General features: G+C 40.7%; 1 protein-coding gene across 17 annotated transcripts in view; it reads right to left on the bottom strand.

The window, feature by feature from the left end:
• UNC80 (unc-80 homolog, NALCN channel complex subunit) overlaps nucleotides 1-27,513 on the bottom strand; it is a 184,465-nt gene that overhangs the window by 10,844 nt on the left and 146,108 nt on the right. For 15 of the 17 annotated variants that reach the window (XM_080670881.1, XM_080670875.1, XM_080670876.1 and 12 more), the window contains 13 exons: nucleotides 26,594-26,686; nucleotides 25,175-25,210; nucleotides 24,634-24,852; nucleotides 19,409-19,609; nucleotides 17,161-17,284; nucleotides 16,103-16,228; nucleotides 14,948-15,071; nucleotides 14,031-14,237; nucleotides 11,042-11,226; nucleotides 10,258-10,423; nucleotides 8,681-8,860; nucleotides 4,426-4,564; nucleotides 2,452-2,508 (listed from right to left, as the gene is read on the bottom strand). In XM_080670881.1, coding sequence (XP_080527007.1) covers nucleotides 2,452-2,508; nucleotides 4,426-4,564; nucleotides 8,681-8,860; nucleotides 10,258-10,423; nucleotides 11,042-11,226; nucleotides 14,031-14,237; nucleotides 14,948-15,071; nucleotides 16,103-16,228; nucleotides 17,161-17,284; nucleotides 19,409-19,609; nucleotides 24,634-24,852; nucleotides 25,175-25,210; nucleotides 26,594-26,686 — 1,857 coding nt within the window. The remainder of the gene's footprint in view (nucleotides 1-2,451; nucleotides 2,509-4,425; nucleotides 4,565-8,680; nucleotides 8,861-10,257; nucleotides 10,424-11,041; nucleotides 11,227-14,030; nucleotides 14,238-14,947; nucleotides 15,072-16,102; nucleotides 16,229-17,160; nucleotides 17,285-19,408; nucleotides 19,610-24,633; nucleotides 24,853-25,174; nucleotides 25,211-26,593; nucleotides 26,687-27,513) is intronic. The other 2 variants (XM_080670877.1, XM_080670885.1) reach the window with 1 other exon arrangement.

Here is a 27,513-nt window from a genome sequence, read left to right as displayed (position 1 = left end):
CCCTTCCTCTCTCTAAAATAAATAAAAAATATTTTATATAAATCAGCACAGATTTATAAAAATCTTAGAACTTTTCAAAAGGTCTGCAAAATTGTTATTTTTCCCCATCTTTTCATCAGACTATCTTGGTGTCTTCCTCATTTAGTCTTCATATCACATTGCCCACTTTGCCTAAAACAAGTGTTCTTTCAAAGGCAAATTCCCAGAAAATTAACCAAAATATGGGGGCTAGAAGGACGTGGGTTTATTACTCTCACATATGCATGCCTCCTGATATTCTTTAAGCTTTGGTGCCGGATTTTCCTTAGAACTACTTTGGATGCATGTTAGATCCTGAGTGCTCAGGTATGTGCTGAACGTGATTTACATTGTTCAGGCCGTATTGCTTCTTTAGGACTTTAAGAGTCTGTAGCATAAAGAAGTTTCATGCCCCAAATAAGAAAGCCTGCAAACCATCTATAACAAGCATTTATCCTGTTTCATAAACCCACCTCCTAGTAAATGCCAAAAGTTCCTCTCCTCCAAAGAGAACTTGGTGACATGATGAAGTTCAAGAGATACGATTTGCAGTGTATGGCAAAGGTGGATGTGCTACTGCTGGTGGAATGCCTCTGCTTTAATATAATTAGTTAGAACGCAAAGGGAATACCTCATCTTCCAGTTTCTTAAGGACCATAACTGAATCGGGGTGACCAGGCTGCACCCAGAACTAAAACACAACAGTTACAGGAACAACAGGTCAACAATAGTTGACCTAAAACAATCATCAAAGCCCCGGCATGACTGACTAATTCAGCTGTAGATAATGTCTAAAGCTTTGGCTCTGAACCAGTCTCACGTCGCAAGAACTTGGGCTTATTCCCATTGACACTGGACCCAGGGCAGATTGGATTGAGTTAGAGAACTCCAAATTAGTCATTTGAACCGTGAGCCTGCTAGAGAGGGCCAAATCTGTGGAAGAGTTTCTAACAATCCATTCAAATTCCTGCCTTCTCTCACCAACCCTGGACTAGTATTTTACTCAACAAAACTAGAATTTGTCCTAATTTAGAAAAGCCCTCAAACAAAGTTCACCAAGTGGAAGGCTAACTTAACACGGTCTCCTCTCAGGAGGCCACTGAAATGATATTCTAATCAAGGTTCTCCAGTCTGATGTGTAATACTAAGCATTGAACAAATGCATTCTTTGAAAGCTGGGTTCATGGTGCTAGACTTGGTTCCAATCTCTTCAAATGCTGTGAACAATGAAGGGAAACAGTTTTGAGGACAGTTTTGTTCTTCCTCGTCCCCAAAGCTCTTGATAGTGGAATAAAGTCTGCTCTCTGTGGCATGTCCATGTTTACCACCAATAAGAGACTGATCTGTCGAAGCAAGGGCTCGCAAACACAAATGAATGTCATGAATTATGGGTCCAGTAAAAAAATAAATAAATAAAAAGATACCCCTGATGATGGATAAAATTTCTCATTTTCAATTGTAGAAGAAAATGTGAAACTGAACAAGATGCAAAGGAAACAAAGGACAACCTGTCACAGGAACGGCCTCTCAACATTTCCTCATCTTTGTGATAAAGCAATAAATGCGGGTAGGTTGTACTCACTCAATAATGCAAACCTGAAAAGGGATGTTTTCTCTTGAGATGGCACTCATAGAATGAACAAGAAGCATTTCCCTTAATGAGGATTAGTTGAGAGGTGTGAATCAACAGCACAAGATTAGGAATGTTTGACGTGGTATATCTGAGTGTTAAAGGTGCAGGCTCCCTTTCTGAAGCTTTAAACCAATTGCCAAGACTTTATATTGTTTGCACCATAAAACTTCTCTTCCTTACCCAGAAATGTTTGTGTCTGCCATTTCATGGCAAGTTCTGGAGTCATCTTTATGTTGGGACAGACATTCTTTACATAAGTGTTTTTTGAACAAGCTATAATAATAACCTGCAACATAGCATGTATCCAAAAGAGGGAATTGCCTAAGTTGTATTTACATTGCTACTCTTAATATAACATTATTATTATCTTACCATCCATGGTATCAGTTAAAAGATCTGTCTTGATTTAATAAGGGGTTCCTGATGATGGTGAGTTATATTAATTAGCTTCCAAACAACATTTCTTAAGAAATATCAATGTGGGAGGGAATGATTAAATGGGATAAATTTAACATTTGGCATATCAAACATTTTAGATGTCCATGGGACAAGCCCCTAAAAGAACTCCACAGATTTTTCTTTTTTAGTAAGCTTTTTAGGCCATTTGTGATTGAGCTTTAAAGCTGAAAATGAAGGAGGCTACACCTTTGACTTCCAGGCTTGTGTGTTCATGAACAACAAAGGGCAAGAAATGGAAATAGATATCAAGACGGGCGAGAGGAGACAGAGAGACAGAGGAGACAGGGAACAGCTAGTTTCCCAGCACAGACACCAATAGACAGGTAGCATTGACACTGTACCTAGAGAGGCTGCCCTCGGCGGCCAGGCCCTGGGAGTCATCGAGGACATTAGGTTCACTGCAGGAGGGGTAGGGAGATGAAGCATTTAGGGAAAGAAAATGCAAACAAATGAAAGAAAAAGGAAAAAAAAGGCATGCGATTTTTCTGCTTCCAAGGACCAAAAATAAATTAAAAAATTTAACAGAACAAGGAAGGAAAAGGAGACAGTCAACCATTTCACCTTGTGCTGGGTTTGTCAAGACATAGGACTCAAGGCAATGGGGATAGGAGGGACTTTGGATGAATACGACTCTCAGAGGAGTGATCTGTTCATTGGTCAAGAGTTGGGACTTAAAATGAGCTCCGAATAAAAACATGGGCTCTGAAACACATTGCAGAATGAGTCTGTACAAGATGAAACTACCATTCCTTCAGTTACCATCTGGCCGGGTGGTTATCGTTTTTAACCTGTCTTATGTACGTGACGTTTCATTGAGCAGACTGCTGCTTCTTTCTTGTGTGTGGTGATATCATCACTCAGAAACCACTTACCATAAACTGCCACAACCAAACTCTTGGAACTGATGCCATGAAGAAAAGTAAAGAAAGAACCCAGCTTCCACTGCTAATTTTGCAATGAAAAGGCAAGTAAACAAATGGAAGAAAGGTAACCCTGGAAAATCCACATGGAACTCCATTTACCTCCTTACGCCATCCTCTAGTGACTGAATTGTAAATGGCAAAAGAAGAAACCTGTCAGGTTGGTGAAAGAATAAGTTAATCTCTTATTGATTTATTTGGATGCAGTTGATTTTGGGATTTGTGAACAGAAATTGTGTCATACTTTGCCTTTCTTTCCTTCACTGTCTAGCACTGAGCTTATAAGCACCCATGAGGTATTCAATAAATGCTTGCTAAATCATTTAGAAAACTGGAAAACTGGAGTGCCTGACTCCAAAGAATCATTTAACTAATCTAGTACACTGTAAAAATAGCCTCTGTGTCCAAAAAAAGGGCCCTGCCTCCCTAATGCACATAGGCATTATTACCTTCGCTAGCCTTCCAAAACATGACTCAAGCTCAAAGGGTGTAACTAGATTGTCTTCCTGGATTTCTAGTACATCTCTAATAAAACAAATTTTCTCCCTGGAAATGAGTTAACCCCTTAACAGATATGTACAAGGGGAATTTATGGCCTGCTTATTTTAGGTAAATAATAATAATAACAACAAAAGCTCTATTTTAAATTCCTATAATTCCCTAATTTAAATAAAACTTTAAATAAATTGATAGTTTTATTTTATTCCTGAGGGAACCTTGCACATTGCTAACAATTAAAAATATTGATAGTTACCAATAACTGCTCATATGACTTTATATTTTTAGGACATTTTATAGTATATTTTTAGGAAGCAAAGAACACCAAACAAAATATTTTAAAGGGTTTAATCATGGAATCATGGAACTATAGATAGAGGAGTTACTTAACAATTGTTTTAGCCAACCTCCTCATTTCACAAAAAAGAAAACTATGAACTCTTGTTAAATGACCTGCCCAAGGTCACACATAGTAGCATAAGTCCCTTTCTGCTTGGTTAAGCATCACTAACTCCAGCTGAATACTGAGGACATACCAGAAGTCTAAACTTTACCAAATATATTAAGCTAGCCCTATATACTTGCCAGGTACTCATTATTAGCTTAGCTAATTATATATCAGAAATATGAGAATGTCATTTGAAAGAAGACCATGTGTCTATTTATGGAACATTTTAAAGGAGAAACGATGCTTGGATGAGAAATTGGGATCCCTTCTACAGCCCTGGCTTAGAAAACTCTCCGCTAATTGTTGCCTGTACAACCCTAGTTGAATGGCCCACTTAAAAACATTGATTGTTTGCTTCCCTTTCAGCCTTTTCAGAATAACAGGAGTGAATTTTCAGAATTTCTCCCTTTCCCCCAAATGCAGAGTATAAGATATCCATGGCTCTTTACCTTTGGCTAGGTAACATGCCCACCTCAGCCTGAGGTGCGGACATGCTAGAGACGTGGCTGGAGAACCTCCTCCTTCCAATGGCACTCAGAAGGTAAGCTTCTTGTTCACTTACCACACTGGGCACGCTCACAGAGTCATCTGAAAGGGGCAAAGAATGGGGTGTTATAAAACTACGAAAATCGTTTGGGCAAAAAATGAAAAAGGATCCCAAGTCAAATTTATAAAAAAGATTCCTTTATTAACTTTTAGTCGAGAATATGTTTGTATATTTTCAGAAAACAACTCCAAGACCATGTGGATTCCTGCAACAGAGAGGAATTGACAGGACTGCTCCAGCCATGAAGACAGAAGAGAAACAGTCCAGTGAGGGAAGACGCTGACGACGCCTTGCCATACTAGCAGTCAGCAGCTGTGCGTCGCTGCAGGTTGCCCAGGACCAAACCAGAGAGGGTCGGACCTGCATTACCACCATTTGTCCACGATCCAGAATTGAAATATCATTGCTGACATGTACACATAAGGAACTGTTTGACATTGAAATTGGGACTCAAAAGAACTGTTGGCCCAGAAAGAAACTCACTACAGACTGATTCATTTGCCTCTCAGCATAACCATTATTGCTTGTCTCATTTTCAGTTCTTATAAGTGTATTTCTAGTATCACATGACCTCACTCATCTAGGGGAAATAATGAACAACATAAACTGATGAACAAAAACAGACCTGGAGACAGGGAAGCATCGATCAGACTGTCAAACCTCAGAGGGAAGGTAGGGGAGGGTGGGGGTAAGGGGGAGAGATCAACCAAAGGACTTGTATGCATGCATATAAGCCTAACCAGTGGTCATGGACAACAGGGGGGTGGGGGCATGCGTGGGAGGGGTTTGGGATGGGAATGGAGGAATGAGGACAAATATGTGATACCTTAATCAATAAAGAAATTAATTTAAAAAAAAAACAAAAAACTATGACATTGGTCAGAAAACCCAATCCAAATTTGCATGTGGGTTCCATCCTTGGCTTGCATACAACCTTATGGCAGTCTCTAAATCGAAATGATCATTTGTCCCTTTGTACAGATTAAAAAATAAGACGCTGGGGTCCTAAGAAACCCCTTTCCTATTTGTATAAAATATGACTTTACAGCTTAGCTTCTAGAGTTACTGAACATTGTCACCTTGAGGATGGAAATAGAACTGCAAGTTAAAGTGATGCTTCTTTCTTTCTTTCTTTCTTTCTTTTTAAATGAAAGTTAAGCTTTCTTTCTTTTTTTTTTTAATATATATTTTATTGATTTTTACAGAGAGGAAGGGAGAAGGATAGAGAGTTAGAAACATCGATGAGAGAGAAACATCGATCAGCTGCCTCTTGCACACCCCCTACTGGGGATGTGCCCGCAACCAAGGTACATGCCCTTGACTGGAATCAAACCTGGGACCTTTCAGTCCGCAGGCCGACGCTCTATCCACTGAGCCAAACCGGTCAGGGCAAAAGTGATGCTTCTTTCATTTGGGTGAGAAAAACTTAGCTGGAATAAAGCTACATGAAAGTATGTACATGCTGGAAAATACATCACAAAAGACCATTAGGTTCTTTCATTTTTAATCTGCACAAAGGGATGAATAACAATTCTTCATATCCACACATCTCCAATTCTTGAACAGCCTTCATGAAATAAATATAAACTTCCTGTTCATTTTTAGAAGTAGATTATTTATGGAAATCAAGGGGATCTGTAAATTCAGAAAAGCTGGACTATAATTTTTTAAACGTTTCAGGAGTAGTTAAATGAGAAACTTTGTTACTGAAAGAATCAAGTACATTTCTTTGATATTCAAATGCTAAATTCAGTACATGTAATGATTTTTAGACTGCTGAAAGACTATTTGATATATTTTTTTGAAAACCTAAAAATTCATAAATAATTTTAACCTAAATTTTAAGTTTTAAGCACATAGTCTTGTTTTCTCCATAAAAGCAGAAATCAATGTATTCAAATCCCTATGAAAGTTAACTTAGACAAAGTGACCTCATTCTAAATGAGCTAACGTTGTTTGTCACTGGACAGTAAACATATTTTGTTTAACATAGAGTTTTGGTGAACTTTTGCTACCATCTACGGTCATCTGACATCATTTATTTAAAATACCCCAAGTGGTCATATTTCTAATGAAACTTATTTCAAGCCAAGATAATGAATATGAAAAGTGCTACAAATTTTAATTTGCTATATAATGATGGGTTGAATTTGGTTCTTATTATAGAACAGTATTTCCTTTTTAGGTGCATGTACAGAGACGCAAACTAGCAAATGTGCCTTAAAAATCATGAAAAAAGTAGTAGGATAGAATTGTGATTCAAAGGCCTTTCAGATCCTGTTGATTCCCCCGCCCCTTTATTCAAACTAATATATCACTAACACCCTCAATATTTATCTCAATATTTGTTTGGTGATTAATCATGTGCTACCTTCCATTCTTCCATTAGAGAAAATGTTATCCCTTCTACAAGACCTCTAAGATTTTAGAGAGCAGAGAACATATCTTTCTCATACTTCCCTGTTCCTGCTAGATCTTAAAACAGGTTTGATGATTAAATGGAAAAAGTTTAATTCAAAGCAGTCACCCCTCTAGCTTTCATAGCCCACTTCATATAATTCAATACACACTCACATTACAATCACACTACAACCTTTGTTAGCATCCCTGCTTTCATTGGGGTGATTGTGATGTCTGAGAGCAGAATATTAGCAAAAAGTTGCACACTTGTCACTGTGTGAGTGTTGGCATTTGGTCAATGATACCTCTGTTTATGTCTTCTCTGCTCTTATACCCCTAGGTCCTTCCTATTGCTTAGGTCATCTGCTGATTCATAAGGGTACCTGCAAAATATATTTAGCTCTTCTAAAGACAGGTTGTTTCATTTCCCATCATTAATAAAAACAAAAAACAAACTGTTGAGAGGCTACCTCAAACATTAAAGAAAAATAGATATTACTTTAAGTTCTGAACTATTCCTAGGACTTAACAAATATTCAAACTGCTGATCCTTATCTCTCTCATTTCATTTTCTTGTTTTTTGTTTATCCCCCCAACATTTCCCTAATTATATTTTTAGGAGTGTTTCCATGAGCAGTGACCAGGGTGCATTAGAAACAAGTATGTTGAAGGGTTGGGTGCAGGACAATATATTTATCACTTTGTTAACTGATTAACTCTGAAACTAAATCCGACAACATTACTGATAAGTGTTTTGACACAGCATTTATTTCTTCTCCTCTCTTACCCATTCCAACTCTAGCAGGCTGTTAAAACACTTGCATTCTTCTTAATTAATTAAAACTCTGTCGTCAGCTCCCATTCCCTCTATTCAATTTAGTTCAGAGGGGGGCTTTTTGTTTTGGTTTGCTCTGAAGGGGCTCTGATCTAAGATTTTGTTTTCATTCTTAAGGCATTCATTGACAGCACACTTCACTATAAATGTTACATCAGAGTGCGTTTAAAACATACTTGGAAAACCATCAATGCAATTTAAAAAAACATTAAACAAACGTGGTGTTTAACGGAACCTTTCACCTCTTATTTCTTAAAACCTGCTCCTACTCACTTTGCTGTACATCTGAAACGAATGCAGAATTATCATGAATGTAAAACAAGTTAAAAATAAAAATGAAAAAAAAAAGCGCACCCACCCTACTCCTATTAAGCTCCCTCATTTCATAACACCAAATCTTAAGCATATGCCTTAGAAGCTCACGGGCTGTTTCCGTCACCAGTATTCCTTCCAGACAGCATGCTGGTTCACGTTCTAGGCAGGATAGCCGGCTGATCCCTTCTGAGTCCTGAACGTATCCATTGCTCACTTTTCCTTGCCCAGTGGAATCATCGGAGGGGAACAACCCTCTAAGCAAGATGGCCAGGAGAAAGGGGTGTAAAGGCTTCCCTTAGTTACTTAAGTACAATTTAAATGAGAGCTAGTGAAAAAAGCTGAATATATAAGCTCAAAGCAAAGGTTTACTTTTTGCCTGAATTCCTCCAGATGATCAAGGACATCAAGAAATGTATAAGAAGAGCAGGCTGTAGGGATCATGGAATCATTTTAAATTCTTGTGAAAATGACCAGGGGGTCAGAACTGACAAGGGTTGGAAAGGCAGAAATCCTTCCCAAGCCCACATTGGCATGGCCAAGCTGTGCCACCTCAACCCCCTCACCCCCCCGCCCACCCCGACCTGCCGGCTTCTGTGGGGCGACCTACTTTCCTCATCTTCCTCATCGGTCCGGCTCAGGGTGTCCTGCGAAGCCTGCTGGGAGGGCTCGCTGTCCTGCTCCCAGACCGTGCCGGTGCCTGTGTTGGAGCGGGACATGGTGGCCAGGCTCAGGCGGTAAGCAGAGGTGGAGGTGCCCACGGTGCTGATGGATGTCTTCCCCTGGTAGGCTAGGGGGTGGGGAGACCAAAGGAAATCCCTGGTGAGGACACTTGAAAACACGTGTTTGCTTCACACTCCTCCCTGAGCTCTTGAATTTTTTAAGAAAAGTCAGTTAAATGGTGTGTCCCAGACGAATGATCTTTAAGACAAAGTAGCAAATGGAAGTGAGAACATTTTTTTTTTTTTTAAGTAAAAAGTAAGAATTGGCCACTGATATAAACTGAATGGTTTCCCGGTGGGAGCATGAAATTACCAACAATGTGAAATGCTTGGACATTGCTTCCTCTCTTACTGTTTTTCCATTTCATTTTCCAAGGCGGATAGGATGCAAATTAATTTTGACATGAACTGTAGCTCCCAACCTGGCAGATTTTCCTGAGAAACATGCCTCACCTGACACAAGCATATAAAAGTAATAAATGTGTTGTCTGATGGAAACCTTACAAAAAAAATCAGAATATATAATCAAACGGTTCTCTTATTCTCCTTTTCTGGAAATTGCAATTTATAAAATACCCCCCTACACACACACAAGGTTCTAGGTCAGATTCTTTTATTATAAAGAAGAGTATTTTAATGGCTCTGTGGGAAATTTCACCAAGATTGTACTTGTCAAAATTTTTGTCTTTAATACTTGGCAAGCAACAATAAAAAAAAGCCACACACGGAATATTCCACTTATGGGTATGGACTGCCCTCTAGTGGCAAGTGATTTATTTTTCTTCCTCCACAATCTGTTCATCATTGTTATAAAAAGCAAGCAATGTATTCCCAAAGAAAACATTTTGAAAAATATAAAGAAAGTATCTCCTCATCTGCCAGCTCTGATTCAACCCTCCCTTCCTCCAATTGGTAAAGGGTTCGAGGCTTTCTAATCAATCCTGCAGACGTGGCTTTAAGTTCCCGCCTTGCTGTCACGGGCATGTAAGTTACTGATCCCTTTTTTTTTTTTTTTTGCAAGGGAGCAGTTAGGCATCAATCAGGCTGGCAGGGGAGTTCTGATCCTTTTTTAGTCCGCTTCCTCATGCTGTAAGTGGACTCTCAGTTATACATCTTGTAGGTATTCGTGTGGATTAAATGAAATAATCTACCACAGAATAGATGCTCAATGCGTGCCACTCCCCCTTCTCCTTTTCAAAAAGGAAATGAAGGCACACATTTAAAATATATTTTTCCCCAGTTAAACATTAAAAAAAAAGAGTTACCTACTGAAATAAATATCGCAAACAATGTTTAGAAAAGGAGTGCAATGAAACAGATGATGTCCCCTTGACTGGTTTTGTTGTTGCCAATGTTCACATAGACAAATCTGTCAGGTGTTCCGAAATGGCTAACCCAGATGGTTCCAAACAGAGCAGTGACCCGGAGAGTGGCATCTGTATTAGCCAAACGCAGGCACACTCACCTGACCCACTGTGAACGGCCTCCTTCAGGATTTTCAGCTCATTGTTGAACTCGGCAATGAGGGAGCTCTTGCACAGAGGGCGGGGGATGAAGCGCCGCTCCAGCTGGTCAGCAATATGCTGCCGGGCAGAAAGCTCGTCGTGATTCTCTGCTGGTTGGGCCAGGAGCTGAAAGGAAGGGGGAGATTCTCAGGGCCTCAATTTCCCCCTCTGTAAAATGGGCCAATCACTGCACTTATTTCATCGTGGGTTGTGAGGGTCAAAGAAGGTTATCCATGTGAAGTTTATAGGACAGTGTTGAAGTGCTTAATCAATACATTCCTTTGAATCACTGCCCCAGGAAATCGGGGCATGAAAAGAATAAAAGGTTAAAAAAAAAAAAAAAAGAAGAAAGGAATAAAGTGGAATAGAATAGTGAGGCTCTCAGAGAACAAACATGCTTTAACTAGCACATCTTTCTCTGTTTACTTAAAATCAGAGCTCAGTCATGCCACTGAAGAAAGAACATTTTCTAGATCACTCCTCTGGGTCAATTTTTTTTGGGGGGGGGGTGGGGGGGAAGGGGAAGAGGAGGAAGTGAGTGGGGAGAAGGCAAAGTTCTATAGACTGTGAAGGTTCTCCTACCATGAAATTTGATCCTCTGGGCTACACTTTTGAGCGGCTTCCTCACCCAGCATGACCTTAGCGGGTCCTGCTAACAGGCTATGGGATGGCCGTGAACACCGCCTGAGCGGGCAGGGCAGCTCCTGGGGCTGCCACTCCTGGAAGGAGAAGCACGCCGCGCACCTTGCACTGGATGAATGGGCGCAGGAGCACGAAGATGGGTATCCGGGTCCGCACGATGAAGTCCAGGAAGTCCCACAGGGCCAGGCCTCCCACCTTCCGCAGGGCCATCTCCTTCACCTGGAGGCTCAGCCAGTACCACTGGCTGCCGAGCTGCCTCTCGAAGCAGACGAGAATCACCTTGAGAGCTTCACCGCAGGGAGAGAGGAGACTGAGCCCACCGTCCGGAGCTTTGGAGGAGCCCTGCCCACCCCCAGCTGCCCACCCCACCCCACCCCACCCCACCCCACCCCACCCCACCCCACCGCCCGCTATGCATCAGAACGTTTCTGAATCTCTAAACTCTCTCCGTGATTCCCAAAACCTACACATACCCCTGAGCCAGCTAGAGCGTTCTGACAGGAAGACAAACATTTGTGTGGCAGACGAGTTTTCATTCTGAATCGGAGAGCACAGATATCTTTCTTAGGGGCATGTAAGTAGTATGTTTGAAAATACATTGCAAAGCAGTTCATAGAATTGAAAGGGAAATGTGTTACACACATGATGTGTGGATACTATCTTGCTTTCCAAACATTTGATCATGGTGGCTTTCTGGTAATACCAGCATATCACCCATATCCGACCTAAACTAAAACATGAGTGTTCTAAAATGTTTTCCTTTTACGCATAGAAGTTAATATATTCTTGTTATTAAAAGTAAAATCAAACCATGCAGAAATGCACAAAGTTAAAACAAAAAAATCCTTCCCCTCAGCTCTCTTTTGGACCCCACCCTGAACTGCTCCGTAGGGGGTAACCAGTAGGTGTGTGGGAGTATATCCTTCCAGATTGAAAAACAACAAAAAACTCCTCCCTTCCTCCCACCTCCATATTGTGCATCAGGTCTATTACTAAGCCCTGTTGGATTTCTTTCACAATACCTCTTCCTTTCCAGATTCTGGCAGCCATGTCATAATCTCCTCCCCCTCCTCTCTTCCCCCCGTCCCCCGCCCAGAAAGGGGAATTCCACTGTATCAGGGCCAACCAGGATGCTGTAAAGACATCAAAGATTGGTGGAAGCTTGGTTGGCCATAGCCCTCCCCCCAGAGTCTGCCTTGGGGCCGTCAAGGGGCCCTGGGCCTTCTTGATCATGACTGAAGGCCCTTGGCAACTAAAAGACACACAGATATCCAACTCCCTAAAGTCCTCAAGAGTCACACACACCTTTCCCATCTATTCAGGGCATTTCTAGGAGAAAACCATGCCATATAACAGGGTGAGATATTGTAAGATTCTTCTTTACCCACCTCCCTCCTCACTCTTCACAGCAACTACTCCTCTCAATTCCTCTCCCGCAACTAAACAAACAAATGGTCAAAAAGCGACCCTGCTCTTCCCCTACCCTGATCCTGGTGACATGTCTACTGCTATGTTCCCGCCGGCCTTTTCTGGGCTTCTGCCATCCCACTTCCATCTTCTCCTCCATCAGCCCAGCACGCAAACAGAATAGCAAAGGGCCCAAGAGCAGGAACTCTGCTGCTAGATGGCTTGGACTTGAAATTTGGACCAGCCACTTACTAACTGTGTGGCTTTAGGTAAGTTACTCAATCTTTCTGGGCCTTAGCCTCTTTATTCCTAAAATCACACATTTGCTTCTTAGAGTTGTTCTGAGGGTGCAATGTGATGATAATGTAAAGAACAGAAAACACCTCTGAGTACACAGTAATGCTCAAATAAATTTAAAATATAGCTCCAGGAGCTTGGCAGAGTGACCACAGGCGTTGCCTTCATTGAAAAGGTAGAAAGTGGAGAGAACTAAAAACAGTCACGTACGTGTTTTCTCCTATCCTCATCTTAGACATGAAGCCCTCTTTCTCCACATCCTCTCTACAATCCCAAACCTCACACAGGGCTTTGTCCCAGAATCTGGAGTTTACCTAAGCCCTGTATTCTCATGCCTCTGGCAACCAAGCCCCCATGTGGGTAGGTCTTATACACATGCATCTTCCATTTTTACCCTTTTATTTAATTCTCATTGTCAATCACATCATTTTCAAATGCACCCCTTTATAATGCAGTCCATATGCCTCACACATTCCCAATACCAAGCACCTGGTTTTACAGGTGTGTATGTGTTCATCTTATACTCCTCACCAAGATCTGCTTTGATGAACTGAAAATGTCAGACAAGATTTTCTCAACTTCTTCCTTTTGAGATTTTCTGCTGGCATGTTCCCGATTCTCAGTGCTGTGGCAAGAGTGGTCTTTCCCCCCTGGCTTAGGTTATTCAGGGCCACAGAGTGGCTTTCCAGTATTGCATGGGTCAGGATCAAGTGAAAGGCAGGGACAGGGTGATGGGAAAGCAGGAGTGGAGGGGAAGGGAATTGGCAAGCTACGGGAGAGCAAGATCACTGGAGTGAAGATTAAGGTAGAGATTTAAGATGATATTGGAAGAGAAGCAGCTAGTAGGAGGCATAATATACTGCAAGGCCGTATGTCTTGCTGCGCACAATGTAGGCTGCCCACCTCTAGGGGCTCCATTCACACAGCTGACAGACCAGTACATCCCACGAGTTGTGCAATGGAGTGTCCTCCTACACTAGGCTGAGTCTCCATCTGATAACAGTTACTGATGATAACCTCATTAGCGATCTCATGCTTAGTCATCAAGGAGGAATTCTTACCGCAGGAGCCTTCCTTACAGGCCCAGACGCTCTTACAGAAATGACCAACCGAGTTAGGCCTCACCGATATGAATAGACTTTGTTTTTGGATATGTGTTTATTGACAGAAACCAGACTCTTTTGCAAGGGTGTTGCTTCTTACTTGCTCAAGTGGAGTCTTTTCAGTACTTTCCTGCTGGGGGCCTTTAAAAATATTTTTTTGAGTCAAAGTGGATCATAACTAAGTAGGTATGTATATGAATATACATACACCTGCATACCTACCTCTACATCTACACCTGTGATCTACAGAGAGAGAAAGGAGGGGAGATGGAGAAAGAACCCACCTAAGTACGCCGCTTGGCTGGTGGACTCTGCCAGCCCTTCCCTGCGCAGGTCTTTCCCGGCGTCCCCCGGGGTGGAGCAGTGGGCGGGGGAGCTCTCCAACATGAAGTTCTTGCTCCTGGACGTGCTGATGATCCGCGGAGGCAGGAGCACGTTAATGACCGTCTGCAGTAGCAGCTGCACCTCGGGCTGCTCCAGCCACGGGCTATCTGAGGGGCAGAGTTCGGGAAAGGGAAGTGGCAAGAAAAGTCACCAGGTGGACTTTCCACATCAGACACAGAACAACTCAGCTCTCTGTCCAATTCCAAACTAGCAATGCGGGTCTTTCCCCACAAAGTACAGCTTCTCCTACGGACAAGGGTTCCTGGTACTGTTTGCTCCATGGTCAGCGCCCAAGGGCTTGTGTTCTTAGCCAAAGCTCCTGCTTACCATTTCAATCGCCTTTCCTTTTTCTGCTCAAATAACCATAATGCACAGCCTTTACATTTGATATAAACTTTCCTAAAAGAAAAATCCTCCCAAGAAGGAAGAGTGATGAAACTATATTGGAATTTAATGGCAGTGGCAGGATTACACTAACCCCAGTGGCAGCAGGTTACATGGCCCATTCGCCTGTCAATTCATATAATACTATACTTTAATTAATACCATTTTCTTAATTGAAACAATGGTCTCCTGATTTTTGCTGTACTGAAATGATTTTAAATACAACTGATCTTCTAAGAAATGGAGCAGAGCAAGTCTTGACCCAGGGTAGCTAAATTGAAAATGAAGAAAAATCTATTTCCTAAGGTAACCTTATTTAAATCATTCAGACCGACTTCAGTGATGGCCTTTATGGGAAAAAGAAAGAGAAATAAAACCTGACATTTAAGACAATGAAACAATGATAAATTTCCTTTAGTTAAATTAATCAGACCTTTGCTTCCAGATCCTACTGTGAGCACAAATGGGATGAGTAGGTTTAAAAGCATCCCTTCCCTTCGCTCTTGATTGGTGAATGGGGAGATCACATGGCTTAAAGGGAAATCTTCTTTTAAAGCCTGTGCAGCAATAATAGAAAAAGAGATTAATTGACCCCCATACCCATGTTTGCTTTAATACAGCATGACCGAGATGATGACTCCCTGCTGGTTGCTCCTGTAAACTAAGTTCAATTGTCATCCGTGCAGCATCCAAGATTCACTCAAAACTGATACTTTACCATTATTTGCTTGACATAACTGAGAGCTATATACCTAAAAAAACAATAACGTCTTGAATATTAAATGAAAAATTATGGTCTGGTACAAAACAACCATATTTCCCCATTCGTTTTCTCCATGGGTCCACCAATAAATGATTTCAAGACAAAAGGAAAGGAAGAAAATGAGAACTTGCCAACTGTTCCACTTGTAAGTCATTTAAAAGTCCTCTGACCCCTGCATAAGGCCTTCTCCAAGCCAGGAGGCAATAGGTAATACAGAAAGAAAGACATGATCTCTGTACCCAAATTATTGAAGGGTATCGCTTTAGGGATATCATTGTTTCCCTCTGCATGGGAGCCACAGTTCTTGCTTAATTTCTTTTCTATCATCTTCCCATTCTCTGGGTGACAGACCACCAAGCATGGCTGTCAGACAATGAATGGGTCAGTTATCCATTTACATCAGTTGTTTAGTTCAAAATCTAATAATAACATTTGAAAGAATTGTATATTGCCATTCTTTCTACAAGTAATTTAAAACCAGACTTTGAATATTACTGTCTCTTTTAAATAATAATTGTATGCTGATTATCTGAGAACCATTATTTTTCCTATGGCATATGCAACATTTTAAATGACTGAAGTGGTTCCTGAGGTTATGGTAGGATGGAACGACTCTGCTATTTTTGAGATCTCAAGAAGAATTACAGAAGCACAACTTAGGGCCAAGCTCAGGGCTGAGGCTCCAAACTGTAAAAGTTTGGAGATGTTCCCACTTCTGTTTCACAGATTTTGCCCAGCCTTTGCAGAAAACAAAAAGAGAACACCATGATCTGGTGCCTCAACCAGCAACTTAATGAGCGTGACAAACAGGTAAGGCAGTCACACCTGTATCTGCAATGCTACAAGCCGGACAACAGCTGTGCTGAAGGGCAGAGGCGGTGAGAGATAAGGGCTGAGATGAAGAAGGGGTAATCCATCAGCAACACTGGAAGGTCCTACCACTCCCATCACCTGAAATACAAACAGAGCACATGACCAGCCTTGACTATTGCAATTTCATGCAACCATTGTAAGGGAGTGTCATTCAATAATAATAATAATTTGAAGGTTGGGCATGTTACTTTCAATCTGTTCTTGTTGCCTTCTTCTGAAGGCATGTAATGTCTGGAGTCAGCTCAAACGTTAACACTGGATTCAGCCAAGGTTTTGTAGGATGTTGTTTACAGCTAACTATGTAAATAATGAGAGATGAGCCCAAAAACTATTCTAATCAGGAGACTGGACATACTTGTGGATTCAAAGGAATGTAGTCAACATTTTTTGATGGAGCAAGTACTGACAACAATGAGGATGGCAAGAGCTCTATTTGCACTAGGCATTCCAGCTACAGATTTATTGCTCAACTAGTTAAGCAGCAGGTCCCATTCAATGAAATGCTCTAACATGGTTTCCACATCGTACAAAACCTTGTCAGGACCCGACTCTAGATATTACATAAATAATACAAAATTTGTTTTTCTTCACATAAATCCTAGACTGGCCAACTCAGAGTGTCATTTTGCACCAAAAAAGAAAAAAAATCCTCTTTGTATTTTAAACTCCCTCACCCCAGACTATCTCAATTTCTAGCCAATTGTGTGGTCTCCACCACCCCACTCTCCAACTGGCAGCCCTCAACTCTCAGCGCAACTTGAAGAGGTGAACTGTCAAAGTAGTGTGTGGGAAGCAGCACGCCAAAATCCCATCTGTGTAGGGACAGGCCCCTGTATCTCCCCACGCACCACCTTGAAAGGTACCTCACTATTTTCAGTGTCACCTGAGCCGTCTGTTTTCATGGGTAGGTAGGGGCACAAAGTGGTTGACCTGTAAATCTTCAATCCAGAGAAGTCAATAGCAGAGTTAAATTGTGCAAAATTTCATAAGATTGCCACTTGGCTACTCACCAGATTGACACAGACATTGATCAGTGACCTAAGGTGAGGCAGGAAGGATATGATTGGCTGCCTCTGCAGTGTCAAACAAACCCCTTCAATCAAATTGCTGGCAGGCTCCCACTCAACCTGTCGCCTGGAATACAATACAGGAGCCATTAGCAGCTTGGCTCCCTTCTGGAGACAGTCTGAAACAGGTGAATGAGAGTGATTCTGACGCCATCTAAGACGGGATGGGTGTCTGAGACAACAAAGTACTTCACATGGGATGAAGTTTACCCAGTTGTTCCAAAAGCACAGAGCACACTGGGAAGGGAAGGAGATACTGAAAACGTGGCGGAGGTACTCCTGCCCCACTCGACTAATGAGACAAAATCTATCGAAGAAAAAGACAGAGAGGATGAATGGGTTGCATTTGTAGTTCCCTGTTTTTACTTTGAAGAGAGGGTAGGAGACTACCATTTTAGGAAACCCATCAAAGGGGCAATTACTCCCAACAGAACTCATCTGACCCCAGGTTGCATTTCTGAAATCTCTTTAGCAGAGTACAGTTGATCTCATCAGCTTTCCAACCAGACTACTATTAATTGAATTTTTATGGTCTAACTCCTGCCAAAAAAAAGTCACATTAGAGTAAAATAGTTTATTTTAAAAGTATTCTTTCTTGTCCTCCTTAGAAATGATACTTTTTGGCTACTTTCTTTGGTAATATAAAAGGTAGTACACATAACCCAATTAAATGAACATAGGATTTTCAGTAATAAAAGTCAGTCCAGTCTGCAATTGCCATACCAGATTAATAGGTTGGGCTTTGCTGCTATCAACACTATTTCCAAATATTATCCTGGATATAATTTCTAGGCTTATATTTCCTACCAAAATGAGATATCTGCAGTGACAAAATGGAAATGTTCATAAACAGAAAGATATTGACATTCATGATGTCCAAGTAACTTACAGGACAGGTTCAATCAACATTACTCTTGTTGAATTGAGATCACCTGAAGAAATTAAATCCAAGGCAATCCCAAATTCACTGCATGCACCCCAAGAAGACTGCCTATAATTGACCAAGTCTAAGCATTAATCCAGAAATCTACTTTTAGGAAGCATGATGTCTTTAATAATTGGTTTAGTTATATGACAAATGAGTCAGCCTATGGGTATGTTTAACATCTTTAGATACAAAATTATTTAAGAAAAATAATTTATTTGATACACTCTTGTAAGACTTTGGTTATTTGCCAATAGGCACAAATGTTCTAGTGGGACCACTAAAGAAAATAGGAGTGCTTTAAAGACAAGTATTTTCATGCTACTGATAATATAATGCATAGGCATTCATCATCATGAGATAATATAGGAACAAACCACTCATTATTAGAGTAAAATCTTTCCATTTCTTTCTTAAAATAAATAATTCCTATGGCTGCATGAATGAGGAAGAGCACAGGCTAAACTCTGGAAAAGATCTGACACGTTGAACACTAGGTGCTACAAGTTCTCAAGGCAAGAATTGCACTGATTTGGGGTTTGGTTTAAAAGGACAGAAAATGTTCTCACTAACCCAAACTTGAAAATTCCGAGTTAGAGGATTTATTCACATTATCAATTGAACTATCTGCTCACTATGGCTATAAGTGTCCAAGCTGGGCTCAGATCTCAGGTCGACTGGGTCAGAGGCATCTGCTCATAGGGAGGCTACCAATGGGCATTTCAGGCCACGGAACGGAGATTAGGTGGTAATAATGTCCATTGAGTACACCTGAGTTAGGCGAAAAGTTAAAAACTAGGTATTTGTTATCAACCCTAGGATTTTTTTTAAAGCTGCTGGTTGCCTATTATTGTAAAGCTTGGCATTTCTCTACACTGGTACCTAAAATGTCATGTTAAATAGAGTATTTTTTTGAACATCAAATTAATTTTTCTTCTCTCCTTAGTTGTTTTATTTACAAGGCATATCCTGCTTTACTTCAAAAGTAATTGAAGGATACACATCAAATTCCTTATGTGTGTCAGATAAGGAACGTAATAGCTTAGAAACTACAAGACTTTTCAAGACAAATATAAATATTTTGAAAATGCTATTTCTTTAACTATAGAGCCTGCTACTTATGCATTCATATATCTAATTAGTTATGCACATATTCCAATAGAAAACTTTCAAGCCAGTCCTTCAACTCCAGATTGATCCAACACCTTAAAAATGGACAAACCCTAACTTTGAGGATTGTAGAATCAACAGCTGAGGTCTCCTCACCTCAAAGTAGGCATCTTATGAATTTTGTTGAACATTCTATCCAATCTCTTTAAAATGAGGATAAGGGCCGGCCTCACTGCCTCGGCTGTCCAGTCGGTAATTGGTAGCATCTCCATGATGTAGCGTCGGAGCCCTCGGCTCTCCATCGTCTGCGTGTCATATGGTGCCAGCTTCAGAAGGGAGTGAGCAATTTCTGCCAACCTGAAATGGTTTTTGTTCTTAGGCATAAGCTTAGAACCCCACAATGAACTTTTTTAAAACACAGCATCATGCTAATCACCCTCCTTCCAACACACCAACTCCCTGAACTAAGAACATTTTGGCACATTATCTTATAATTTTGAAATAAATTTTTAAAAACAACAAATCAGAATAAAATAAGGCTAATCAATTTCATTTGTTTGATATGTCTCCTAAGTCTTTTTAATTTGTAGGTTCCCCCTCTTCTGCTCTTTTTTTGACATCTTATAATTTATTTGTTGAAGTAATTAGCTGTTTCCTGTATCCTGGATTCTGCCGATGAAATTTCTATAGTTTCATTTAATATATCCCATGACCCCCATATTTAATTCAATTGGTAGTTAGGGGCTAAGGTCTAGGTTAGATTAGGTGTTGATTTTCTGGCTGGTGTACTTCACAGTGATGTGTACTTTAAATAGATATATATATATTTATTGATTTCAGAGAGGGAGGAAGAGGGAGAGATAAAAACATCAAAGATGAGAGAGAATCATTGATTGGCTGCGTCCTGCACACCCCACACTGGGGATGGAGCCCGCAACCCAGGCATGTGCCCTGACCTGGAATCGAATGTGACCTCCTGGGTCAGAGGTCAATGCTCAACCACTGAGCCACACCGTTCAGGCGCTAATGTGTACTTTCATCAGGAGGCACATGATCTAATTGTCACTCTTTTTAATTAATGGCTGCCATCATTAATTACACAGATCCACTGATTCTTTAGAAGTAGTACAATGGTAATATTTCTATCATTCGTTTTTTTCGTGCATTAACTAAAGCATTTTAATAAGGATAAATTTCCTTTTGATTATTACAAGAGAGACAGAATAAATGCTTAAAAGGGTCTACAGTTTAAGAGCTCCCCAGGAGACTCTGATGGTCACTCTGGTGTAGGATTCACAGCTAAGCCATTGCGTCTCTAACACTTGGGTTGCTCTACAATTGCCCCATCTGACTAGCACATGGATGAAGAACTCACTGCCAGACAAGGCAGCTCATCCCATCTTTGGAGGTCCACACCATGAGAAGCTCTCCTCATAGTAGGTCCCCAATTTCCCTCAGTCTCTTTCTCCTATTTTAATCTGGAAGCACGAATTCAATCCATCTTCTCCATGGCAACCCTTTATTAGCAAGAAACAGTTATGGTCTCTTCATCCTTACTTGTTCTCTTTCCAGAGGGAACATTCACATTGTCCTTCTGGAAACTGTGGATGAATGTGCATGTTTTTAAAAAAATCATTTAAAACAGCCTGTACATTCTTTTATCTCTTTCTCACAAATGTGCCAAGCAAAAATAATTCTTTGCTTTTCAGGTTGTGTGTGTGACAGATAAGAGTGTATCTATATGTCCATATTTCTTTTCCTTTGTTATTTTACAGATAACATTGGGAAATAACCAACATATTTTAAGCTTGAAAACAATATTTAGAGCTGAATTTGAGTCATTTTACAAATTATTACCTGAATTTCTCTAATACTTGGTCATGTTACAAAATGAATTTTCTTTGAGCATAAAATAAAAATTTTCCTTTAATACAATCTTTGCTGTGCTATTGCATGAATAATTTATTGATTAAAAAAACATTTCTATGACCCTTTTTCAATCAGAACAAAAGGGATTTTTCTCATTGATAGGGAGAGGGAGAAAAAAGGAGAGAGAGGGAGAATAGTGGAGAAGTAGGGAGGGGAGGAGAGAGAATATTTGCAGATCTTACTATCCTGCTGTCCCATTGCTTTGCAGCTCTAGGTTGGGCAAATTTGGCAATAAATTCAGTTTCCCTAGGGCAGAGATTCTAGCTAATGAAGAATATTTTTCCTGAGAGCCTTGCAGGCAACCAACCATATTCAGGAGTACAGATGCCTCAACACTGCTTCTTGGCTCTTTGTCTGGAGTCAAATACTTCTTGCAAATATGTTCTCTTTTCTATCTCATCCCTCTTTTTTAAAATCAACCCTCTCTCCTTGAGTGATACTAACCATTCTTATGACTGATATGCTCCCAATTCCAAAATAAATACATTTAGCTCTGACTTCTACATATATCCAAATGTGTACTTAATTTATAAGAGAAAACCTGGATTATAACCTTTGATGGGTGTAAGGTTAAAGCATATGGATCTGCACCTACTCAGCGATATAGAATATCTCTGTTTGACCAACGATCATGGCAGGTCCATTTTTATTAAAAGCCAGTTGTGCGAAATTGCATGAATAGAGGACATTTAGTCTAACTATTCCCTGGTGGTATACATTTTGCCTACCCTCCAGTAGATCCATGCCATGAAATAACCGTGCTCTTGAATGAGATCTCCTGGCTCCAGACAGGTTTCTCTTGCTGACCTGCATTGTGACATTATGCCAACTTTCAGTACTGAGAGGCATCCAGCCAAGTGAAATGGGCACTTTATCTACTACTGTTGAGGACATTGCTTATCATGCCACTCTTTCCTTTTAATAAACACCAACCAGAAGACACTTATTGTTCTTTGTATTTTTAAAAAAAGTGATGTGTTACGAAACACCTAGTTGTTGTTGTTTTTAATCTTATTGACACTATGATTTTTTAACTGACCGTTCACTCCTCATTGCTTTGATAACTCAGAAACTCAAAGTCAAAGTTATGGTTCATAAAGGGCATCTAATATGATCAAGTCACATAGATTTCACATGTTAATCTTACCAAAGACATAATTATACACTTGATAATTTTTCACATTGTTCTGATTCCCTAACTTGTACATTCTATCCTTTTCTATATTGTAATTTTCTAAGTAGCCTCAAGTACTTTGTAAAATGATAAATACATAAATACACATGTGAGATACAGTACTTGCAACACTGCATTGAAGCTGTTTTCTGATGTGTGCCTCTTGTATTGGACTGTGTTCATGTTGAGGACCAAGATGTTATTTTACATGCCCAGTGTCCAGCATTAGCATTAGTATCTACTGGACTCTGTTAACTCAGTGACAGGCACCAAGCTAAACCATTTCAATGGCAGCTAATTTAACCTTGTTTTTTATTTTATTTTATATTTTTATTGATTTCAGAGGGGAAGGGAGAGGGAGAGGGAGAGGGAGAGGGAGAGAGGGAGAGAGAAACATCAATGATGACAAAGAATCATTGATCGGCTGCCTCCTGCATACCCCCTACTGGAGATCGAATCTGCAATCCTGGCAGGTGCCCTTGACCAGAATTGAACCTGGGACCCTTCAGTCCGCAGGCTGAGACTCTATCCAAACCAGCTAGAGCTAGCTTATTTAACCTTTAATTGGGGTTGCCTCTAGAGGGAGCTCCAGGTCTCTCTGACTCATCCTTTCCCCTTCTTCCAAATGCCTTAAGTGTAGGTATAGATGGTCAATTTATCAGACAGTTACTAACCCACAATCATATTCTCTCTCTCTCTCTCTCTCTCTCTCTCTCTCTCTCTCTCTCTCTCCCCCCCCCCTCCCTCCCTCCATCTTATCTTCTAGGACTGTTTTCCCCTTTCTCCCACAAAATGGCTGTTGGTAGTAGTGATTCTCTGGCTGGGAATGTGGTGTTGCTCTGTTCACAGAATTACTTAGGTTGTACATTCTAATTACTTAGCCAAAGGAAGGGGGATGGATTAAATGAAGCACTGGGTTGCTATGGCAGCAGGACCTTAACACTCCTGTCCTCCCCTTTCCCAGCTAGGAGCCGAAATTCTCAGTGTGAAGTAAACTCTTCCCCATTAGTGCACAGTGGGGAGTGTGAACACGCATGAAGCTCTGGAGTTCTAGGGAGTGGGAGGGGGGTGAGTGTCAACAATTCAGACTGTGCAATTAACCTGGAAGAGAAAGAGCCCGTGTTCTCTATACACTTTGGACTCTCATATTCCCTCACTTGGTACTCTCTAAAATTTTCAAGGGATAATTATAAGAAAAAAAGTTAATAATTAGAAAGCTGGTGTGTTTGCCAAACTGTAGTATTATTTCTAAATGGCTAGAATCCAACTCTAGCTTTAGCTTTATAGATATACTAAACGTTCCAGGTAAATATTTTGCTATCCATAGAAATTTCCTTTTCCAGGAATTTTTATGAACCTTTACCACTGTTGCAAATCTGAGTAGAAGATCTTTTGGGATCATGTTCCTTTTAGGAATCTGAAAATATAAATACAGCCTTTATGACCTGAGTAACGACTGAGACGGCATCTCCACAGGAAGAATGAAACATGAGTGCACAGAGATGCAGTTCTAGGGCATCTCCCTGGCATAGCAGGAGTAAAAATGTTTTAAAATATATTTTTATTGACTTCAGAGAGGAGAGGGTGAGATAGAAACATCAAAGATGAGAGAGAATAATTGATTGGCTGCCTCCTGCATGCTCCACACTGGGGATTGAGCCCACAACCTGGGCATGTGCCCTGACCTGGAATTGAACCATGACCTCGTTTCATAAGCTGACACTCAACCACTGAGCCACGCTGGCCAGGCAGGAGTAAAAATTTTGAAATGGTCACTGGCCTCTGTATAGAATTTTTATTATTTTTATTTTTTATTTTTGTTAATCCTCAAACAAGGACATTTTTCCCCATTGATTTTTAGAGAGAGTGGAAGGGAGAGGAAGAGACACACAGAGAGAAACATCGATGTGAGACACACATCCACTGGTTGCCTCCCGACAAGGACAGGGAATTGAGCCTGAAGTATGTGCCTTTGATAACAATCGAACTAAGGACCCTTCAGTATATAGGTCCACGCTTTATCCACTGAGCCTAACCAGCTAAGGCTGTGCTTTTCTGAATATTGTCCCCCAAAACCCCCCCAATCCATCCTGAGATTCTTTTTGAAGAATTTAATATACTTTATCCCCCCCAGGGTCCTGCAATGGTATGCATCCAAACCACTGGAAACATCATTCTGAGTATCCCAAATTCTTATCTAGGGACCACCCCCGCCACCCCAACCCAGACATACTGCCTGTTACACATATACTCTGGGTAAGAACAGTGAGAACAGTACCTCATGTGGGACTTCACATCCAGCAACTCCAGGGCTGTGACCCGAGGCTCCCCAGCCAGGTTCTGCAGGATCTTTAGCCTTGGCCCACAGTGCTTGTAGAACTCAGTGCAGATATTCAGCAGGGACTCCCGGGGTCTTCTGAACTCCTCCCGGGCAATTCGCTCATCCAGCTCCTCTCTGGGCAGGCCTTGTCCCTCTTCCAGCAAGTGAAGGTTTTCCCTGGGAAATTACCAAAGGTTAACTGGGGGCCTGGAAAGGGGTGTGTACGGCAACTCTGAGAGGAGAGTATCCCGTGGAAGAAAAAGATAAGATTCCTTATATGACAGCTAATGAACCAGGGCAGGGCTTGGAGAAACTCACATCTGAAAGTTTATCATCCTAGAAGAGATTACCACCCCGAATTGAGCGATTCCTGAGGATTTACCCAGAAAAAGGGTGTCATGCGTTAATTACATGAAATCTAACAGAATCATAACCCAGCTCAAAGGCAATCGTCATAAGATGTCAGAACTGGCATGGAATTAGGGTTGTCTTTCCGTACCTGATAAAGTGCAGTTTGGCGCCTTGTTCCTGGTACCTGGGAGTCAGAAACAAGTCTGCATTACTATGAGAGCAAGAACAGAGGCCCTGTGGTGGGGCTTCTTATGGACTTTTTCTTAGGAGAAGCCATCAAAGCTATACATTTTGAAAAACTCACAAATACACTCATACAAATCCTAAAATATAAAATCTTGATCTTTCATTTGCTGCCACATATGGTGCAATTATAGCTGCTTTGAAAGCTGTTCCATTGGCATAAAATCCATGGAAAGACAGATATTATAAAAATACATCAAAAGTCAAGAAATGTGGTCAATAAGGGGATTTTTAAAAACTTTGAAGATAAAGTGAATCTAAGTTATAGTTTTAATACCACATGCTTTGAAGGTGATCAGAGGAAGAAATATGGCTGACGCCCTCTCATTTGTGGAGATATATTGCTTTGTAGGACTTTAGAAACCTTCTTTTCCCATAGGCCTTATATCCAGTAGTTGAACCTAGCCCCTAAATATCACTTAGAGTGTAATCATTTTTTCTTAACGTAAGAAATTGAGGCATGAGTTCAACATTATATCTGGTAGCTTATAGTTCAGGTTGGAATTTGTTTTATCTTTAATATAAATATCTATGATGAGCAGAAAATTAACTTGACATAAAATAATAATACACACTTAAAAATGTGCTTCAGAGAGACTGGAAAATTAGTTTCTCTTTAAGAGCTCCTGCTAACTATTTCATACTAAGAAGAAAGGACTTCCTCTCAAACTGATTTTGGGTTTGCCTTGTTTTAATTTTTCCTTGGAGGAAGAAGCTTATTAAACTCTGTGTGGGGTGTGTGTGTGTGTGTGTGTGTGTGTGTGTGTGACTATTTAGAGGTTAACACAGACAGAATGATGCAAAGTATTAACTAGTAGAGCCAGTGTCTGAGTTACACCAAAACAGGGAAGGAGATTAAGTCAATGACCCTGAAAGCATCACCGAAGGACCGAGGTCAGTTTGGATAAAATATCTGTGGAAATCTGTCCCGATGAAAGAAAACTGACTCTGCATACCTGCCCCGGAATGAGGAACCACCTCCGGATGATTACTGTTTTATTTGCCTTTTTCTTGGAGGCAAATGAAACAACACTGGAATAGTTCAAAGACCACCCAGGAGGCAGAGAACATCTTCATGCTCATGCAAAGACACTGACACAAATGCCAATTTATGAAAGGGGCTTGGACTTCTCTTTGGTTACTTCAAACGAAGCTTTGGTATTTTCTTGAACTCTAAACTCTCACCTTCCTTTTTTTTTATTTCCTTGGAAGGAGATTTTTGCACTTAACATTGACTATTTTCAGGATTCCTTTCATGCCCAACCGTGGAGATTCAGGGTGTATGAAATGGAGATACCGTGGAAGAATAAGGCTAGTGAATTACCTGGTGTTCACCCCAGACGACATGGTGTGATTGGCTGTGGTGGCGCCTTTATGGCCTTGGTCACACCTGCTCATCTGTGGGGCTGTCATGGGCCTGCAAGGACAGTAACCACCACAACAAAACAACAACAACAACAGAGGGGAAACATTTATGAAATCTTCGTTATTGAAGCTCACATAAGTTTTAAGTTAGAGTCTCAAAAAGACAGGCTATCTAGCTTTGGGCTCTTCTGTCACACCCTTTTGCTGTCTTTGTTCTGAGAGATACTTTAAAAGGCACATTACTTCCCAAGGGTCTGTAAGCTCACCATGATTTAAGTTCTTCCACTTGAAATGAGGGACATCTGTAATAGTGTCAACAATAAAAAAAAGTTTTTCCACTTGGTTCTGAGTAATAAGCTGACTCCTCAAACCAGACATGTATGAAATCAGGCTTCTAAGTCTGTATTAATCAAAAGTTAAGAGCACATTTTTCAATTCTACAGGTACTAGGACATTAACCATTCTAAATAGTAAGTAAAAAGTAAAAATGTATATACCATTTTGGCCACCAACACCATAATTAACCACTCTATTTTTGTAAAGAACTACCAAAAAAATGAAAGAATATTTCTAAACAAAATCATGCCTAAGACTACTCAGGGAAGTAGGTAAATTAGTATCTATTATAAGTCAGTAACTTAGACACTTAGAAGTAGATTTGAGTCATCTAATTTGGTGTCTGCAGGGTTCACTTTAAGGATTAGGTAAACTCTGCCTCTCTCTCAGCAAATGAGACATGGAAGGGATGGCGCAGCTTTTCAAAAACAATTTCTTGTAGGAACTGGTTAAGGCTTGCTGTTCTGATGCTCATTTTCTGTATGCTGGGTGTGGCCAGAAAGTGAGTAGGCTTTCAACAATCACACCAGACCTTCTCCTCCT

The sequence above is a fragment of the Plecotus auritus genome (assembly GCF_963455305.1).
Source record: "Plecotus auritus genome assembly, chromosome: 5".
Taxonomy (NCBI): Eukaryota; Metazoa; Chordata; class Mammalia; order Chiroptera; family Vespertilionidae; genus Plecotus; species Plecotus auritus.
Note: the sequence above shows the minus strand (reverse complement) of the source record. Positions and strands in the feature narration are given on the sequence as shown.